Raw genomic sequence first — 19,741 nt, forward strand, 5'->3', positions numbered from 1 at the left:
AATATTTAAGAGAATTTTTGCATGCAGATATTTTTGTTATAATTCTACAAATAAATTGAACTCAGTAAAACACACATTTTGCAATGACTTTGTTGCAAAACAAATGATCTGTTTAGATTAGCCAAAGCTGCCATGGATCCCCAGATACTGTCCTCAGGTGAAGTGCCAAAGCAATGACCTTCAGTGTAATGGAATTTCATGCTAGCTGAAACAATGTGTGACGCTCCTGGCTGCCAAGTGGAGTGCAGGCACTGTTTTTTCCCCTTCTCAGTAACTATGAGGCTATAAAATATATTTCTTCACCTTTCAGACAACCATTACTTCAGTGCTTCTGTTATAGATAAGGCCAAAACCTCTGCAAACTGGCTCGTTACACTATATGACTGATTAGAGAAGAAAAAATAATTTCTTTAGGCAGGCAATATGTTTATAACATATATTGACTGCTATCAGTAGAGCTTTTTAGTCAAACTCTTTTGTCCTAGAAAATGGAATCCACTGTCCTTTTTGTATGTTTTTCAGAGGATTGTTTTCTAATGTAACTTTAAAGCCTAATTACATTTCCAAAGTACCAGACGATAAAATGGTCTAAATTCTAACAGGCAAGATAATATAACATGAAAAATAATTTTATGCTTTTAGAAGTTGGTGACCTTTCCTAACTCACATTGTTTCTTGAGAAATGAGATTGAATTTAAGTGGGTATGATAACTCTTTATTGATAGCTAAGCTATCCAAACCAGATACTATTTATTTCTTCTATTTTAAAAGTTTATGATTTTTTCTTTTTTAACTAAGTAATAGTAAGAAATGCTTCTTTGAACTTTACCAAGCTGTAAGTTTGGAGAAGGAAACAACAACCCACTCCAGTATTCTTGCCTGGAGAATCCCATGGACAGAGGAGCCTGGCAGGCACAGTCCATGGGATTGCAAGAGTCGGACATGACTTAGCGACTAAAACACACACACACAAGCTGTAAGTTTAGTCTTTGTCCAAATGCCCTGAAAGCAATTCACTCACAGCAACCTAAAGGCAGCACTTAGGAACTGTGCTCTGCCCTCACTTGGCTACGTATGGTCTTACATGCTCAAGCATGGACGCACATATATGTACAGGCACATTCATTCACTTACTCACATGCTTCCTGGAATTGATTTTAAAAAGTTAAGCGAAAACTGACCAGTGTAAGTGGAGGAGAGGTTTCAATTCACGAGAAGACCCAGTAAATACTGTAAAGGCTGTAAATTTTGTAATATAAGCAAAGGTTCTACTCAACTACATTACTCTAAATTATCCCTAATAAATTATCTAATAATGGAGTAAGTTCATATTTTCAGATTATAAAAAGGTCATGCCTATCCTTCCTTACCCTGACAGAAAACAGTCTACACATACATGAGACTTACACCTTTATTTGCCTCATAAAAAATAGCTGCCAAACAGCTAGGCCATTGTTCTCGACTAACTTCTTCTCAGGTGGCATGAAAACCACATTCCTGGGCAGCACGTAATCATAGTGTCTGACCCTCTAAGAACCCTTAAGTCAAATTCCCTTACCCCCAGAGGGCAACATACTATTGTACCCTCTCCACTTCTGCGCCAGCTATGAACAATGGACAGTAATTGCAACTGTCATGGGCAGTCAGTAGGAAAAGTAACATAGTGCTTCCCCCTCTCCCCCCCAGTTTTCTGCCAAACCTGATCTAAGCAGCTAACAACCATGCCCCCCAGTAGAAGAAAGATCTACAGGTGCTTTTAAAATGCATCAGAAAACAGCTTTTTGAACAGAAACAGAGGACAATAACCAAACTTGTGCTCTGAATGTGCAGCTTAAAAAACTCAAAATTAAAGACAGAAACTTCTTTTGTGACTGTACTGCAGCTTCCTGAACTAACCCCACAGGCAAGCCTGAAAGGACAGCTGAGCTTCTTTCCTCTAAGCTTATCATCACTGCTGCTGGCTGCTTTCAAGTTAGACTTGTGAGGAAAACGAGGTAGGGAAACATGCTTGTCCTCCAATGGAATGAGATCACAAGGCTGGGAACAGGCGGCCTTCTTGGCTCAGCTCTTAGTTACTACCCAGGTCAAAGCAGAATAAAGAACCTTGGAGGATATGTCCTCTATCGCAGGTGCAAATGGGTTAAAATCCCACAAAATAAAGAACCTGCTGCTTCAGAAAAAGAAGAAACTTCACTGTTCTCTTTAACCTCTGTCTTCAAGCTCTGTAAGGGATATTAACTACTATTTGCTTGAATCTCATTTCATTATAGATTATGGTTACTTAATTTGTGGATTAGCAGGAATTTATTCTCTTACCGCCCGTTCACAACTAACCATAGCCAAACTCCAAATAGTTGGATAAACAGTGAAATACTCAAACACTTTCTGGAAGCTTTCCAATCCGAGACGGCTGATATCACCTAAGTCAAACTTTTGAACAGACTGATTTATGATTTGTCTTTCTCTAAGATGCTCTGATGTAGCAGAATGTTGAGAGACGACTGCCTCTCACTGGGAGAACACGTGCATGAACAGACATATGCAAAAAAGTTATTTATACACATATTTCTACATGTATATTAATACAAATCTGGTGATATTTTAAATATATATTCAGTTTCTATCAAAAATATACAAAGTAATACATAACAAAATCTATTGATATTGGTAAGTATATTTTTTCTTAAATTTAATCCTTTAGAACTTAGAATCAAAAGTGTCCTATTGGCAACACTAGAAAACCATGGGTTGCCTACTATGTTAGTAGAAAACACACTTTTAAATTAATTGAAATGACCATTTGACTTTATTTTCTTTTTTATTTTATTTTTAAACTTTACAATATTGTATTGGTTTTGCCAAATATTGAAATGAATCCGCCATAGGTATACATGTGTTCCCCATCCTGAACCCTCCTCCCTCCTCCCTCCCCATACCATCCCTCTGGGTCGTCCCAGTGCACCAGCCCCAAGCATCCAGTATCGTGCATCGAACCTGGACTGGCGACTCCTTTCATACATGATATTATGCATGTTTCAGTGTCATTCTCTCAAATGTTCCCACCCTCTCCCTCTCCCATAGAGTCCATAAGACTGTTCTATACATCAGTGTCTCTTTTGCTGTCTCCTATACAGGGTTATTGTTACCATCTTTCTAAATTCCATTTATTTTCATATGAAGAATTAAATCTTCCTGTATCATTCCTGGTTTTAAATGTAGATTATGTACATTCATAATTTTAATATGTAGACTGTGGAAAATTATTATCTTGTAATATACAGTTTTAACCCTGCTGTAGATACGTTTGTACTTATAAAGTAAATCATTTAAAATTTTTAAAAATGACGAAAACCAAAGACTGTTAAAAATATAGGTCATTCTGTTAAGACAACATACTATTATAAGGGACAGAGAGAAAATAAGAACTCTGGTATATTCTCTTTCAAATGAGAGAGAAGAAACAGTAAAAACAGAACGCATGGGGGCAAAAGTAGTTTACCACCATTCATATTTCTAAATATCAGACTCATTTTGGTACATTTTGGATCAAAATCATTGCAAATATATTACCTTTTATTTCACCAAAGTTCCCTGATCCCATTGCAAGAAGCTTGTCTTTCCAGTCTTTTGAGAGTAGCTTTTCAATACTGGGGGTTTCTGAGTAAAGGAAAAAAAGAAAGGTAGGCAAATCAACATGACTATCTTTCTAATGTAGTTCATTAAAAGTCTATCTGCTAAAAATAAGGCCACCCTTACCCCGCCCCCAGTTCATAATGACTTCATCAACACACTGATAACAGGGGAGGAAAAAAAAGAATGTGTTTTGTCACCTGCTGTTTCAAAATCATTAGCTTTTTCCTCTTGTGGAACAAAGCCTAACTAATTCTTTATGACAATGGGTACATATAAACCTGCAATTCATTGTTTTTCAATTTAGTGAACAAATTCCTGCTATAATGGATGCTTGTCAATTTCAGGGTGTTAGTCTGCAGTCAAAAAATAATTATGTTGATAAAATGCAGAGTAAAAAAAAAGGCAAAGAATTAGCTCTTAAATCTGCTACATGTAATTATATCCCTCTGTGTGTTTACAATTACAACCACTTTATAATATGTGTTTAACATCGTGTGGTGGTAAGCACACTGTGGAAAGATTTGCCAGTATCGCGAACATATAAAAATAAGTTGGTATAAAAGAAGCTTTACAAACACTGCAAAATCTAGAGATGGGAGTAATGCCCGTAATGGAAACTTACTTGCTTATTTCAGATTTGTGTCATACTCTTTTAAAATGCCCTGTGTTAAGACAGGACACGGAGGTTTTAGAGAGCAGAGTTATGCTGTAGTTTGATCCTTGTTTCTTTATGTTACATGGTTTTGATCTCCTTTTGTGTTGAATTTTAATGTATAAGTAAACATAAATGCTAATAAAACACCCAAACATTAAACTCAGTTCCAAATAATGTAATTGTATATTCTTGTCAGCATTTAGATGGGTACACAATTACAATGGCTTTCAATCCCGCGATTAGCACTGCATTCAGTTAGAAAATGGTGTGTACTAAAAGATAAGTGTCCCAGTATGCTCCATCTAAATAACAATACCCACACTTATTATCTAGATCGAAGACACACACTGCCATTCTCCACACTGGTGTTTATGTGTATTTGTGTTTGTTCAGACATTTGTTTACCCCCTACTAAGAGCATAAAGGGAGTACATGTTAACTTATCAAAGGGACCGTCTGGCCTAGAGACCATAAGATTATTAGAAACGGGTTAATTTTCCCCACAATAAAATGCATTTTTAAAGCGTCTCCTTGGTTAATGCTTTCTACTATTCTCAGGCCCTCATCTTAAAGACAACAGCCATCAGAGTCAAGAAGCCTGTGTAGAGTTTTCAATGAAGTGAGGTGTAATTTTCCTTGGAAAAACTGTGACATGAATCCTTCTTTTTCACATGCCAAAAACTTGGGGGAAATAAACTGCTGAAATATCTGAATAAGTACTTCTTCAAAAGGCTTGTATATATAGTGTGTGCACACACACACAACTACTGTATGCACATTTCCGTGGAATGTGTGAACTGTATTTTTCCCTTTGTAACAAAATATACCTCTTCTTTTGCTGCACTTAATGGAAAAGGATGCTAAAGATTCTACTTTTTCTTAAAATATCCCTATTTGTTGACCATGTTGTTTTGAAGATGATAATGGTAATTCTGAGTAATAAAATGCATTAAATCTCTTCTTACTGTAATCAATATTTCTGTTCACTAAGGCTTTAAAAGTAACTTTAAAACACTTCTACAGGGATTTTCAATGTTTCTACATTCCCAGTAAACACTTTGTGAGTGAAATCATTTTTAAAACCTTATCAGAGTAGGTCAAACAAACACCACTGTTTTCTTTTTACCAGCACCCTACAAAAATTCTTGAGTAGCATGTAAACAGGGCACAGCCAATATGGTCTTTGCAATAGAGTACTGTCAGTCACTAAAAGCTAACAAACCTTTGCAAAGCAGGAATGCAGCAATAGAAATTCATTGTGTACTAACAATAGGCCCCTGAACCTCCAGCACCAAAAGCAGACCATTTTACTTTTAAGGCTATTGTCTGCAAAGTCCATGACAAAGCTTTTCCCCTGCAGCTAGACAAAATATTCACTGTAGTGTGCTCATAAAGAAACAGAAGTCTTCTGTCTAAGTTGCAGAGTTAAAGAAACAGCCGCCAGATTTCTGAAACCTGCAGAACATTCCTGGCCTCTTTATTAACTTGCATGAAGATAGAAGGCTTGCATACAAAGCCACTTTTTTTCCCAAGTACCTGACTTTTAACATACACTAGAGAAAAATGAATAACTTCTTTAAGACCAAGTAATTCGAAAGATGTAAGATCAGAAATATATCTAACTCAGGGTTGTTGTGCCTTCAGATGAATAAAGACAATAATACTTGGAATTTGGATGAGGTATATTTTTTAAAACGCAGATTCAATAAACATGTATTGACCATCCTGTGTGCAGGAACTATGCTAGATGCTTTTACTAGCATTGTCTTCATTTAATCAAAGCAAACACCTGAAGATTCAGATTACGTTATTATATCTATCTTCCAGTTCTTTAAAAAAAAAAAAAAAACCAAAGGACTAATATGTAGTGGGCAGAGCTGAGTCTTGGCCTAAGGTTTGGTTTTGTTTTGTTTTCTCTACAGATTCCTAAGTCTCTTGTTGTCAATGAAATGATAATGATAGCTACTATTTTGAGGTTAAGTGCTAAATAGTGCATCATGTCTTTTACAATAGGTATCTCAAGCTTCTCATAATAATCTCCTGAATTATATATTGGTACATCTGTTTCACCACTGAGAAACAAATGCTTTGAGAAAGATCGTGACTTGATCAATATGGAGCTAATTTCAACTTATTGGACCCCAAAGCCTTTGCTCCTTCCAATACATACACATCACTGCATTTTACCTGCAAAACAGTCATGGATAGACAAACTCTTGTTATTAACTTCAGTGGATGGATGAAGTAAACATTTGAAAGGATAAATTGAATATCCCAGGGTAATATGTTCCTATGGGCAGCACGAAGAGATAAAATGCCAAGATTCCTTAGAGCTTTCATTATGTTCAGGATGTAGTGCCACTATATGACTTTGAACTTTGGAGTTCTAGATAATTTAAAGAGAACCTAAGATGATGTTCTTGCCTGGAGAATCCCAGGGACAGAGGAGCCTGGTAGGAGGCCGTCTATGGGGTCACACAGAGTCGGGCACGACTGAAGCGACTTAGCAGCAGTAGCAGCATGATGATTTAACTTTCACTTTCACTTATGACCATACAGCAGATATATGCTTTGAAATGAAAATGTATTCACATAGTGGAAGGACTATTGGGCTATATGTGAAGCAATCTGGGTTCTCACCAGGACTCTGACACTGTGTAGCTCGGGGAGGAACTAAAGCATATCTTTTCACCCATTTCACCCCTCTATTTGAATTAATCTAAAACAAAGAGCTTTAAGCAAATCCATGTTTGGTATTCTACAACTGCTACTGTTCCAATTTATTTCCACTAGTAGTTCATGAAGAAATGTTAAGAAATGATCTCACAATAATGATCACAATAAATGGACATGTACCAGTGACTGAATTTCTCTGAAAAGAGTAAAGATCCCATAGAATACAAATGATCAGAACTGCGAAAGACCAAAATGGCAAAATCTCAATATTTATAATACACCTATTCATTAATATGTGAATATGATTAAAGTAAAATCTGACACAGCTATGTAACGGCTGCTTCAGTGCTTATGGAGTCAAAGAGAGAGTAGTTATCTATTAAATATTCAATTTTCTAAACATTTTCTAAAATGCGATTTTGAAAAAATATACATACTTAGGATTGTATTTTATACAATTGAGTATGGCATGTTTCTGGACATATAGTTATTTCCAAATGTTTAAATTCTGTACTAGCCATTGCTTTCATCTTAAGATGTATCATAGTTTTATTTTAAATGCTTTAAAGAGTCTCCTGAGATGTACTTCTCCCAGGCATCAGAGTATCATGATTACCGTCAACATTAAAGCTAGGTGTTCTTTATTACAATAAGCATGATGGATAATATTAGTTATTATTATTTGCATGGCATTTCAGCTTATAGAATGCTGTCAGATACAATAATTTGTCAATGGTGTATATTATTATTATATCCATTTTGCAGATGAGAAAACCAAGGCTCAGAAAGAAAACCAAGACCCGGCATCACCTAGCCAGAAAGTAGAACAGATGGAATACAAAACCATGGCCTCTTAATTTAAGAATCCCCCCTTTTTAGGTGAAGCATAAAGATGTATATATATTTTAAAGAAAAAATAAAATATATATTAAAAAAGAAGCTAAAAGATAAATTAGAGAGAACTGAAAGCTCTCCTTATCAGTCAACCTATTATTAGTAAGATGACTATAACTGGGTTACTTTTGTCTTTTTCTACCATCAGGACAGAATGTTATGATTTGGTAAGTTTGCTTGCCTTTCCCTTCTCACCCTTGCCTCTTCTGCTCACATATGCTTCTTCACATCAATGCCTATGGCAATCCCCAGCAGTGAATGGCCCCCCTAACCGTGCCAGCCATTGTTACAACAGCATCCTGCCTCTTTAGGCCTGTTCATTCCCTATAACTCTCACTCCTTTTTCCCTTCAGTGCCAAACACTCTTAAGACTGACTCCCTCATCTGGAACAATGAGACCCAGAGACTCATGCCAACATATTGTAATTCTCCAACAAGCTCCCAGTGCCAAGAATTAAACCACATTCGCTCCAGTGCAGTAGCTTTACACACAAGCTCAGGTTTTTGCTTTGTGTTTATGTAGGTTTTTTTCCCTTAATCTCCCTTGAGCTGCAGTGGCAGAGCTCATTGAAAAATCAAACAAGCAAAAAATATGTATGGCTAATATGTGATTTTTCAAAAAGTCCCAGGAGTTAGGTCATACCAAATCTACCACTGTTTATACTTTCATTTTGTGGCTTCAACTAAGCTGTGTTATTTCTGACATGTGATAGGTGAACATTTAGGGATGAAAGCTATCTTTTGGAAGGAACAACAATAGGGCTGAAAGTCAAAAATATACTAATATCTCCTTCAAAGTCAAGAAGTAAAAGCATATGTAGATTTTCATGTCATGGATTCAGCATTTTAAACCTGGAAGGATCTTTAGATAACATTTAGATAAACATTCCACAAAAGTAATTTACTAAAATATATATTGGACATAAATGGAACATAAATTTCTTGGCTACAAGTGAAACTAAAACAAATAAGCATTCCATTGTCATGTAAATCTAATTAATATTAAGCAGATTTACATTTCTTTTCTATAAGATGTAGATCATTTTATGTGCTAACAGACTGTGGATCTTTAAGTGAGTTATGGGTTACATCTGCTGTTGTGTTTAGTCCCTACGTCATGTCCAACTCTTTGTGACCCCATATAGCCTGCCAGGCTCCTCTGTCCATGGGATTTCCCAGGTAAGAACAATGGAGTGGGTTGCTATTCCCTTTTCCACGGGATCTTCCTGACCCAGGGTTTGAACCCATGTCTCCTGCATTGGCAGGAGCCACCAGGGAAGCCCATGGATTATGCAGTATTATTTAAATATTTGACCAAGGAAACTAGTATTGGGAGATGACCGTTTTGCTCAAGTTGGGTAATAACTAGTCTAGGCCAAGCATTTCATTTTACAGACTGAAAATATAAATGAAGGTTAAATATTGCCTAAGATCATAAATCTAATTAATAATTAAGGCAGAACTTGAAGTCCAACTCGTAGTTTGGTGTGCTTTTCCATATACCAAACATCACAACATGCTTTTTAATAAAGAGTGAAACTTTTCACAATGAAATATTAGTCCGGTTTTATTCACCTCATCTAGTTTTAGACAATAATTAGATGATAGGTGGTCTGGGTGGTGAACCTCTGTTAGTATTCAGTTAGTCAGTTCACTGACTCCGTCGTGTCGGACTCTTGCGATCCCATGAATCGCAGCACGCCAGGCCTCCCTGACCATCACCAACTCCCCGAGTCTACTCAAACTCATCCAACCATCTCATCCTCTGCTGTCCCCTTCTCCTCCTGGCCTCAAACTTTCCCAGCATCAGGATCTTTTCAAATGACTCAGCTTTTCGCATCAGGTGGCCAAACTATTGGAGTTTCAGCTTCAACATCAGTCCTTCCAGTGAACATCCAGGACTGATCTCCTTCAGGACGGACTGGTTGGATCTCCTTGCAGTCCAAGGGACTCTCAAAAGTCTTCTCCAACACCACAGTTCAAAAGCATCAATTCTTCAGCGCTCAGCTTTCTTTACAGTCAAACTGTCACATCCATACATGACCACTGGAAAAACCATAGGCTTGATTAGACAGACCTTTGTTGGCAAAGTAATGTCTCTGCTTTTTAATATGCTATCTAGATTGGTCATAACTTTTCTTCCAAGGAGTAAGTGTCTTTTAAGTTCATGGCTGCAGTCACCATCTGCCGTGATTTTGGAGACCCCAAAATAAAGTCTGACACTGTTTCCACTGTTTCCCATGAAGTGATGGGACCAGATGCCATGATCTTAGTTTTCTGAATGCTGAGCTTTAAGCCAACTTTTTCACACTCCTCTTTCACCTTCATCAGGAGGCTTTTTAGTTCCTCTTCACTTTCTGCCATAAGGGTGATGTCATCTGCATATCTGAGGTTATTGCTATTTCTCCCAGCAATCTTGATTCCAGCTTGTGCTTCTTCCAGCCCAGCGTTTCTCATGATGTACTCTGCATATAAGTTAAATTAGTAGGGTGACAATATACAGCCTTGATGTACTCGTTTTCCTACTTGGAACCAGTCTGTTGTTCCATGTCCAATTCTAACTGCTGCTTCCTGACCTGATATGGGTTTCTCAGGTACTGTTAATTCAGTACTCTCCCCTCAGAAGTTTTCACTTGATGGCCTCCATTAAACTAAAGAAAATATCAATTAGTATATTTGGCTAACTATATTTTTCTTTAAAAAGCTATGTATAATTTAGTATCTTGCTATTTAGCTATTCAGTTACTGATAAGATTATTTTTGAGGGGAAGATTGTGCTGAATCTGGATATCACATACCAGAACGAGTTCAATTTATGCTGATAATAGCTGCATGTCTAGATAACATCTGGGGCCAAATATTAAACAATGTAATGGAAGTAATATAAAAACTTCTACATTATCTGGAAAGTATCTGTGCACTGAAGACCAGAAGGGCTTGCAACAGTCCCATTAGCCAAGTGCTACAGCTAGTCTGCTACTGGAAATGTCAAGTTCTTCTAGGAAATGTTAAAAAAAATAACACACCACAACACACAATAGAAACACATCTGAAATTCCAAAGCACTAGGATTTCAATAAGCCTCCTTTTATATGTAATCGTCCTGAAGTGAATTAAGCTCTAGAAATACTTTACTCGTAGTAGTGCCAAAATATTTCTTTGTTTCCACTTGAAATTTAATAAGAGCTTGGTTAGGAGAAAAAAAAAAATCTTTGGCCTGCTGACTCAAGTTTTGAAATTTTAATGTACAATCAGCTTTTCTGAATATTGAAATATCTACATCATTACCCACAGGCCTAACTTTCCTCAGTGTACAGGCTAAAAGTATTAAAACACTTGTTCAATTATGCATAACTTTATACCACATTTTAGAAAAACGTTTTTCATCACATGATTAAATACACCATAATCAATAAGATATAATTACTATACATCAATAAACTTGGTTTCCTTCTTCAAAAGATGACTCTGTATTTCCTACACAAAATACCCTTTAAGAGACAGTCTTACGAAACTCTCCTAGTTTTATCCATTCCGTCACTTGGAAAGTAAGCGCATTTCTTTGCATAGACTAAAACATTCTGCTTTTTTCTTGTTTTAAATATTAGACCCCAGCAAAAAATAACATAAGTACTTTGTGGGCAGCATTTCAAAAAGGAACCTCAAAGAGTTTTTCCTCATGTACAAAATCTCTCTTATGTTTTGTTACAAAATGTAAAAAAAGAAAAAAAAAGTCATATGACATGACTCCATCACTTACTATGACTAATTTTGTGATATTTGGCAAGTAATTTAAGCATTTTGTGCTTCAATTTACTCACCTGTAAAAGGGGATAATAACTATTCTTATACTATTGTCAAAAGAATTAAATAACTTATGTAAAGCATGGAAGACAATGCTGGGTTCACAGTAACACTTAAAAAGGCTGACTAACATTACAACTACAACTTAGCATACAACATCTCAAGAGAAATACATCAATAACCAAATGAAATACATATACACATGCATCAATTTACCCATCATTAAAACTATCCAGAGATAAAACGCTACATCAGTTATAGTTTTATTTATTTTTTCAATAGTTCTATGTATTTTATGAATTTGATCATTACTATTAGTTTCATTGATTTATCTGCCATTCCAATGAATTTCTCAGTTGGTTCATGTCAAAAAAAGATGACAAAGAAAGAGATATACTAGAAAGAGGGACAAAGTAGTAAGAAGGACAAAAATAGTTGTCACTTCCATTAGGTTAATGTACAACTTATCCCCCGAAAGCACAGAAATACAAAAATATTTTTTGACCGTTGTCTTTCTAACTTTCCAAAGGTTCCATTAGGTCCTCAACAATGGCTCAAGCTTTTAAGCCAGTGCTGTTGACAAGTGAAAGGGAACAACAAATAGCTTTGTAGTTCTCTTCTCCCAGGATCACTCAGCCAGCAGTAATAGTTATTATTTTTATTTATTAGCACTGTAGCCCTGTTCTCCAGCATAGCCAATTCACCCCAACCTCCAAGACAGGAAAAGCATTTTTACTTTTAATAAAAATGGGAGTGTGCAGCACTCCTGTGTCAGGCTCTTTGGGTAAAGTGCACATCTAATGAATATTGTCCATCTGTATCCAAATAATTTATAGTATCAGCAGAGTGTGGGTGGTGAAATGTGAATTAAGTTCTAACCATTAGGCACAATTAGAGGGGGTAAGAGTGGAAGGTAGGAGGAAGTAGCAGGGTTACTAAGGCAGGAGGGATAGAACAGGAAAGCAAAGGTAACGAGAGAAAATTGGGAGGAAGGTGGTCATGATGGCATCAATTAACAGTCAATTATAACAGTTAAAATATTCCTCATAAAAGATTTTCAAGACTATTTCATACAGCAATAACCAACTTTCTCAGAGACCAACTGTAATGTACCTGTTTTTTCCATCTATTTTATTTGAAATAGTACCATTTCAACTCTTTCTCTCTCTCTCTCTCTATATATATATATGATAGAAGAAGAAAAATAGAAGACAGACAAGCCATAAGAACTCAATTATAGTAAACGGTATATAAGAATGCGGCATACTTAAAAGTCTTAACTTCAGGAGACAAATTTATAAACAAACAGGAAACGTTTGATTGCTTAACCATATCACAGTTTAGTAAAGAAGCATAGTTCTAAGCAAATTCTAAATGCCTACTGGTATATTTTCAGAATTACCTAAATATGTGTTTGAATTATAAATGAAGCAATTACCCTACTCTTAGAGTGTGTTCGGATAACCATCCATTCAATTAGATATCTAGACCATGTTGAAGACAAAAATTAATGATCATATTTGAAGAATTTTGTCACTGTTGTTTATAAATGGGAAGGTGAGTGGTAGAGATGATAAAGGAGATCCGAAAAGCACAGAAATAGAAATTCACTTAACATACATTAGAGTAAGAATTCCAATACTTTAAAAATATGACAGAATGTTTTACCACTGGAAGTGAGAATTAAAGCACATAGAGCCTGATGCTAAACCACTACACATCCTGAATCTTCTCTATCACAACATATGTGAAAACAAATCGCAGTCTCAGCTTGCCAGATGCCTGAAAAGATATGAACAATAAAAACTGACACGATTCATATGATAAATCAGAGACTGTGATACGCAGGTAGTTGAACAGTTGAGCCGAAAAGCTACTTATAATTCAAATTATATTTTTATGTTCTAATACATAGCATCAGATTTTAAAATTAAGGAAGAAAATCCTCTGATTTGCTTAAAATTATATATCTAAATTTGCACATAGCCTTCGCAACCAAAGTCGTCCATCTGGCTCAACAACTTGTTATATTTGGTCTCTCATAACCTTTCATGGATTTTGGATCGTGTCATTTTTAGAGTAATTTTAGATGAGAAAATACAATAGTTTTATTTGCAAAATGACATTTAATGTTCCACAAGCTTAGATACAATCTAATCAGCAATGAAACTGTGTTAGGTATGACTAACTGTGTGTTAGGTATGACTTGCTGTGAACCAACAAAATGCAGAATAGCAAAAAAAAAAAAAAAAGTATAAAAAAAAATTTTCATTTAAGAAGAAACAAGTAAAAGAAGACAAAAATTTTTTAAAAGTCTGGAAAAATAGCAAAAGGCATAGTTTGGCTTTCATTTTTCTTACATTACCAGAAATGTAGCCATTCTCAATGTTAAAAGCAGTGGGCATAAAGTTAGTCAAGTACAGTGTGTTTGTATATTCTTTTAATTTCTGGAATTAATGAATGCACAAAACTATTGTCTTTGCTTTTAGTGGCATGATATACTGAGTTATTAGACTATTTTTTAAAATATATGGATACTTTTATATTTTCATTATTTGCACAATTCACACATACATGAAGACGTGCACGTGCGCGCACATACACACACACACACACACACTCGAGCAGGAGGCCTCTTATCTAACAGTTATCATTAAGCCACAATTGTTACACTGTGATACTAAGACATGGCCTCTGAACTTCAAGAAACTCACAGTCTCTTATAATATACCACGCACTGTTTAGACGTATAGACCAATAGTGATCAGATGCTAAACCTTGGACTCAAAATGCCACAGAGTCACTGAGTTGCTCTCCTTCTGTTTAATTTACTGCAGTCAATGTAAATAGAAAAATGCCTTACTTGAATCATTATATTAATAAATAGTAAATAAATGTGCTGGTAGATTTTTATTCCCAAATGTTACTATTGCAGCATTGCCATAGATTTCTAGTTTTATGTGTATCAGTTAATTGAACTTGCTATAAAATAGTCTATGAGGCAATAATTTCCAGAAGTGGGATCAGTTTGTCATCTTGTCTGTAATTAGGAATATGATATGAACTAAATCATGCCAGGAATGCAACAGTAAACTAAAAGGTAAGAATATAAGAACAGTAGGGCGGGTTGATTCAACAAATAGTGTGTACCAGGTATTTTTCCAGGTATGCTGGGTACTAACAAGAGGAAAACAAATGTAGACCCTATCCACCTAGAGTCCTTAATCATGGGGAAGCTTCTTTAAGATGTAAAACTCCAGGCCACTGGCAGGTCTGGCTCTAAGGTCTTAGCTGAGTCCCGGGAGTCTGTAATTTTCCCGGACCTGAGTTAATTTTCTGATGAGTAAACACTCTTCCGGGTATAATAATATGTATAAAAATATTCCATTAAATCTTTAGAAACTTGAAAACTTTTTCAGGTGAAGAAGAAAAAGTATAATCTATAGAACTCTTTTTTGAAAGGTAAAAAAAATCATTTAATATCACCAAAATGTCATTTGAGTGATAATTTAAATGTTATTAACTAAAACCATTCAAATATATTCCAACACTTTTCTATGTTACAAATCAAAGAAATATAGCATCTCAAAGGAAAAACAAACTTATAGTAAAATGCAATAATGAACTACCAGGAACTGATATACATTTTATTTATTAAAAAGGGGGTAATTAAGAAGAATTATTAGTGTAGCATTGTGAAGAAAAGTTTTGTTTAAAAATCTTTAATAAGGGACCACGAACCACATTACTACATGTTATAAATACATATCTATTCTTTATACTGTACTACACACATAATATAAGCGGTAAAGAAAGAGAGGAACTTCTGTGGTGTCAGTCAAATGACAAGCACAGCCCTTTGGAATGGTTGAGAACTGAGTGGGGTAGGCTTAAAGAAGAGGGTGGAATGATGTTCAAGTAATTTGGTAAATGAGAGAAGAATGAATGGGATAATATTTATTACTAATTTTAAAAAACGGCAGGACAAGTCACAAATCCTTGAAATGGCGTCAATGGTAGAAAATATAATCTATACTTTGAATGTAATTAACATGGATTTCTACAGCACCACAGTATTTTGCCTGCTTATTCTTTCTACATCCTTAAAAACACCAATCAGTAACATCTATAGGTCATGTCTTACATCTAATAACTGAGAGAAGAACATTCTCACATAAACTCTTGAAAGAATAATGACATATGCAGGGAGAGAGAGAAGAAGAGAAATGAGAGAGTGTGCCATTAAACAATCCTCTTTCTCCTGTGCTCACCTATCTGGAAGTCATCATTGAACTTAACTCTCATATATGTAATAAATGGTAGACAGAAATGCGTATCACCTGAATCTTTATTTTTCATATACATGTATTTAGTCAAATTAGTATAGAATATTTATATATAATTTCAACTCATTTATTTCATTAGAAATGTATTTGAGGAGAAAAATTGGGTGGTGGGGGGTAAAAGGGCACAAAGACTGTCTACCATACTATGACGTGTATCCCATGCTTTCCTAATGAGTTACTGATCTAAAAGAATGAAAAAAAAAATACTGAAAGGTTGATTTAAAACAGCCTAGAGATTTTGGTGAAGTACAATGAAACATCAGTAGTTTAAAAACTAAGATATAGGTCAAAATTTTATCACAAAAGGATGGATGAATCCAGGAAAATGACAGACGATCCAATTTTCTGACCTGGGGGTCAGAGAGCAAGCTTTTATAAACTTGGGAATGGTCTCTCAAAAGCCACAAAGTTCTGTGTTCCACATGTCAGAAATTTGAAAGTGTTTATACCTCTGAGAATTTTCCCTGAGGGAATTGAAACCCCCCAGGAACCTGCTATCTCAGTTCTCACAAAAAGGTGCAGAGTATGTTTAAGCCCCACAGGGTCTCTGTTGTTGGACATCAGATCTTCTATCCAAAGAGAACACTGGGACAAATACTGAAGAAGGTTTCAAAAAGCCTTTACTGCCCTCAACTATTTGGAAAAATCTAGTAACTATTCTAGGAAGATGAGTCAGATAAAACATTGTTAAAATTAGGCTAAATTAGAAATGCGTATCTAATCCTCAAAAATTAAACTGTTCCAATGAAAGGAATCAAGAAATTCACTTAAATTTCAAGCATTCCAAAAAAGTCCTTCCAAGTGTGGTAGCTGCTTATAATTTTATTTGCAGAAAGCAAATAATTTATTGCAATAAATTTAATAAACTAAACTTTAAAGTCACTGCAATAAATTTGTAAGCATCCAAATAAATCTTTATTACTAGACAGGGGCACATTATCTCCTTAAAATACATGGTTGTGGAATTAAAAAAATAAAAGAAAGTGTTCTTTTTCTAAAGCAAGAAAACACGTCTTTGTCCCGCAGCAGCTACTAAAGAACAAGAGAGAAATTACTTTGTTTAATTAGAGGATTACATTATTTATAAGAATACTTCCAAAATGTATGAAGTATATTAAAGTGGATATATAATCTAATAGCTCTCCTATTATACACTAGGTATCAAATCATTTTAGTCCGTAGTTCTATATGTAGAACTTGGCTTATTTACTTCCCTCCCTTTTCTTCTCAGCAGATTGTTCAGCTTATAGTGCAGCACCCTCAAAATGATAAAGCAGCCAAAAGCCAAATCTCAAAACACGTGGTTATGTGCCAAATAAAGCTGTATAAAGACTAAAAACCAACACCTTAAAAAATACTTGATTTACGTTTAATTGAAACTCGTGTTCTCATACATATTTCAGCCTTTCTGTTTTTGTTATGACACATAAAGTGCCTAAAAAATAATGATCAGTGAGGGTTTCACAGCATGGAGGGGAAAAAAAAATCATAGGGAAAAAAAAAAGTTTATTCCACACTATTTGAATTCATTTAGGTAGTTCTCTATGGGGCTGCTACCAAATCCTTTAAGCCCACCAGCCTCTTACCTACATTAAATTAATGAGGCATCTCAAGCATTCATACTTCGCCAGCAGCTCTAGGCTCTCCAGTTGGACACCTACAATTTACTAAATTACAAACAGTGACCTAGGGGAGACATCTGTTTGTTATATACAATATTGTATTATAAACTAGAAAAATATTGGGGAGATTAAGATGATAAGATATATGTTGAATTGTATTTTCTGAGGTTAATAGGGGCCGGTCTACAATTCTGTGATCTTCTCTTTACCAATACAGGTTTCTATTTTCCCATCAGGAAGTAAGGGCCTCCACAGATTAACATTATGAAATACAATACTTATGAACAATCCAATACTTAGAGGTCTGTATTATGCCATGATACTCACTACCTCCATACAATACTTTTATTAAGCTGCAAATACATTAAGCTTGATTATAATCAATTTTTTTTTTTTTTTTATAATACCACCTTCTTACTAATGCTCATAACACTTGGCTCCCAGGGATGTACTTATAATGAGATGGCCGGGTGTATTTTCCATTAAAGGCCACCACTGGAGTTTCTATAGTGCTTTTTCTCATATATTTCAAGTTAAACGTGCCCTTTATTTTTATGTTTGCTTCACAATAGCCAGTCCCTTTTCAATGATTAATTTTCTATTCAAAAACAATTTGCTTCTCTTTCCTTTGTTCTGTCACTGTTTCAGAACAACCTCTTTTCTTTTCCCTTGTCCATGGCAGAAACTCACCTCTGAACACCCACCCCCTCAGACCACCACCTTCTGGTCTCTAAACTCTTTTTAGTGACACACGGTCCAAAATATTTAGGAGCTCTCTCCCCAGCAGGGGTTACTCAATTAACAAAAACAAAGCTCTGAATGATCAAGGCTATAACTGAGCCAAGAAGTACTGTAGCCATTTATATTATATGACCTCAGCAGTCTCTTGATTGAATTGCAACCCTGCATTAAATCAAACACTATGTGTTGTGTGTGTGATTTTCTAAATGCTTGGGTGTGTGAGGTGGAAACAGGAGGGTGAAGGGGGGTGGCAAAGAGATGATAAATACTCTGAGAAAAAAATTCTCCAATCCCAGTGTACTTGGGTTTTCGTTTTTAACATGCTCTCTGCTTTGTTTTCGAACTTAGATGCATTTTGTAAAAATCCTCTGAACTGGTATTCCAAAGCATGTTTAAACAACAGAAATAATGGAAGCATAATTGATTGCAGCTGGGAACTGTCACCCCTATCAGTAAACAGCACCTAACTGGCAAATGCTACAAGCTTGTAACAGATTCCTTTATGAATTGGGCACTGTATGAAGACTGGGCATTCCTTGTACCACATACTCAAATCAAAATCTTCACTGATTTATTTCTAAAATTTTACTAGACTAGAAACAGTAAATGGTTAGTCTGTTGGCCTCTCACCAAAGTGTTTGGGAAGCAAAGGTGGGGTGCTTATTTCCTAAAGTTAAATACATTAACAGATTTATAAACATGCTGTGTCTTTCAGCATGGAAAGAGATAGTTAAAAAAAAAACTCTTCTCAGTATCTACACGTTCATAGGAGAAAGGAGGAAAAGTAAAAATATCTTATTTAGAAACCAATTTTGTGAATCAAATTACTATACATTTTCCCACACATATTCTAATCAGAGACTATCAAGGTTCAATTCTTATCAAGAAGCAGGCTTTTATATCACTCTTTTTATTTATTTACTTAACTCAAACTTTCCCCAAAAAGGATCAACAACAGAAGAGAACGAAAAAGAAAGAAAGGAAAACTAACTCCACATTAACTTGCTAAGAGAAAAGCTACAGTAAGTCTCTTTTCCTATTTTCTTATATTTGTGTAGCTGTTAGACATTTTGCAAAGGAGGGGAGTACCAGCCAGCCTTTCACAACAAAAGACCCACTGTCACTGAGCCAGTCCCAGACATGGTGGAAACCAGCCCACAGGAAAAGGCCTGGCTCCAATGTTAGGCCCCGGCCGAGTACAGTCACTATATTCACTCAAATTGGCAACAGGTCTCAGTGTTCCTGGCTTTGAGCTGTGAACAAGGGTCGGGATTGAATAACCAATTATACAACCGCTGACTGAGTTTATCCAAGGTTTGCAAACTGCTATAATAGCCCAGTATTCAACCAACTGTTTTATCCTTTTCCAG

At 35.6% G+C, this 19,741-nt stretch overlaps 1 protein-coding gene across 15 annotated transcripts in view; it reads right to left on the minus strand.

Annotated features, from left to right (window-relative positions):
- The window catches only part of SOX5 (SRY-box 5), a 1,171,960-nt gene that overhangs the window by 260,074 nt on the left and 892,145 nt on the right, over positions 1 to 19,741 (minus strand). For all 15 annotated transcript variants that reach the window (XM_027541542.1, XM_027541545.1, XM_027541540.1 and 12 more), the window contains one exon: positions 3,571 to 3,657. In XM_027541542.1, coding sequence (XP_027397343.1) covers positions 3,571 to 3,657 — 87 coding nt within the window. The remainder of the gene's footprint in view (positions 1 to 3,570; positions 3,658 to 19,741) is intronic.

Source organism: Bos indicus x Bos taurus, chromosome 5, assembly GCF_003369695.1.
Source record: "Bos indicus x Bos taurus breed Angus x Brahman F1 hybrid chromosome 5, Bos_hybrid_MaternalHap_v2.0, whole genome shotgun sequence".
In the NCBI taxonomy this organism is placed as follows: Eukaryota; Metazoa; Chordata; class Mammalia; order Artiodactyla; family Bovidae; genus Bos; species Bos indicus x Bos taurus.